This window comes from Eurypyga helias, unplaced genomic scaffold, assembly GCF_000690775.1.
Source record: "Eurypyga helias isolate BGI_N326 unplaced genomic scaffold, ASM69077v1 scaffold15805, whole genome shotgun sequence".
NCBI lineage: Eukaryota > Metazoa > Chordata > Aves > Eurypygiformes > Eurypygidae > Eurypyga > Eurypyga helias.
The window spans coordinates 1-1,641 of NW_010252295.1; the positions used below are offsets into that span (position 1 = coordinate 1).

General features: G+C 58.2%; 1 protein-coding gene across 1 annotated transcript in view; it reads right to left on the reverse strand.

Annotated features, from left to right (window-relative positions):
- Positions 1–6: 6 nt before the first annotated feature.
- The window catches only part of FAT2 (FAT atypical cadherin 2), a gene marked incomplete at its 3' end in the record, with an annotated part of 57,316 nt that continues 55,681 nt past the window's right edge, over positions 7–1,641 (reverse strand). The window contains 2 exon segments of the mRNA XM_010152331.1: positions 7–113; positions 1,220–1,637. Coding sequence (XP_010150633.1) covers positions 7–113; positions 1,220–1,637 — 525 coding nt within the window.

Genomic DNA, 1,641 nt, shown 5'->3' on the forward strand with positions numbered 1-1,641 from the left:
AGGAGGGTGGGCGGAGGGCACGGGGGGTGCCGGAATGATCTCGTAGTGGGAATACTCCTGGACGTCTGATGACAGGTACCGGGGAGGCCAGTAGGTTGTTTCTGCGGGGTAGACTGGAACAAGAGAGCTGTGTTAGCTGCAGTTCAAGCTGCTGTTTCCCCCCTCCTGCCCTTCCGCTAATTCCTTCGGTAGTTTTTGAGGCTGTGAGAGCGGTGGCAAACCAGGGGAGAGAGGGGACCTGAGGCCAGGGGAGCCGTTATTGCTGCTTTGGGAATTGGGGGGATCTGAGGGCAGCCCTACCCTGGCTGTGCTGGGGCAGTGTTCCCGCCGGCACATTCCCTGCTTTACCACCCAAAACACACTTCATCCCGCCATCCGGATGCAAGAAGTTTGCCTCGTGAGGGGATGGGGCAGAGCAGGTGCTGCGCTGGCTGTCCCTTTCCTGTCGTTAGCCTGGTGCACCCTAACAGCATCCTTTGGTGATGAACTCCTGCGCAGGGGAGGCAGGAGCCGTGCAAGGTGGCTCCGAGGGGGTGATCCCTCTGCCCAGGAGCATTGATGCAAGTGCCTCCACTAAAACGCACGCTGACTTTTAGGTTCTTAAGTTTTTTCCCCCTAGCTTCATTATTCCCTCTTTTAGGGTCTTTTGACCTAGGATGTGTGGGAATCCAAGCTATGGTTTCCCTGCTGATTGTGTGTGGGAAGGTGAAAGCTGAAAAGAGGGAGGCATTGGTGAGCAGGGAGGGAAAAGCCCGTTAAGGGCCTAGAGCAGGGCTTGGGCAGCATGTGCCTGTGCTTTGCTCGGCTTTAACCAACACTGTTGGTCCCTCAGGTGTGCAAACCTTTGGTCCGTTTCACAGGGGGAAGACAGACGTGTAAGAGCAAGAAAAAACTATGGTTACTGAAAAACTACAAGGAAGCTGGGGGGGACTTTTTACAAGGGCCTGTGGTGACAGGACAAGGGGTAATGGCTTTAACCTGAAAGCGGGCAGCTTTAGGTTGATTAGATATCAGGAAAAAGTTCTTCCTGAAGAGGGTGTTGAGGCACCGGAACAGGTTGCCCAGAGAAGCTGTGGATGCCCCATCCCCGGAAGTGTTCCAGGCCAGGCTGGATGAGGCTTTGAGAAACCTGGTTTAGTGGAAGGTGTCCCTGCCCATGGCAGGGGGGGTGGGACTCTTCCAACCCAAACCCGTCTGTGATTCTGTGATTCATACTGACCCATCTCCTCCCTGGCCCAGGTACACTTGATGAAGGACTCGTTGTCGGAGTTGGAGGGGGGTGCGGCGGGGGGCAGGTTGGGTGCCACGCTGCACACGATGGTGCCCCGGTGCTTGGGGGCGTTGGCCGAGTTGAAGGTGACGAACTCGGGGGTGCTGGTGGGTTTGCGCTGCTCTGGCGTGGCCCGGTCCAGGTTGTTGTGTGCCGTGTCGCTGAGGATGTTGAGCTCGATGGGTGGCACGGCTTGGGTGCCCACCCCCACGCTCTTGGAGAACTCGCTCTTGGAGAGAAGGTCGGGGTCCTCCCGGGCCACGGGCTTGTGTGCCTTGGCCCGGTGGCAGTACCGCTTGCGGATGAGCACGAAGGCCACGGCCAGGATGGCCACCCCCAGCACGCCAGCTGCGATCTCCGCGATCTCCTCG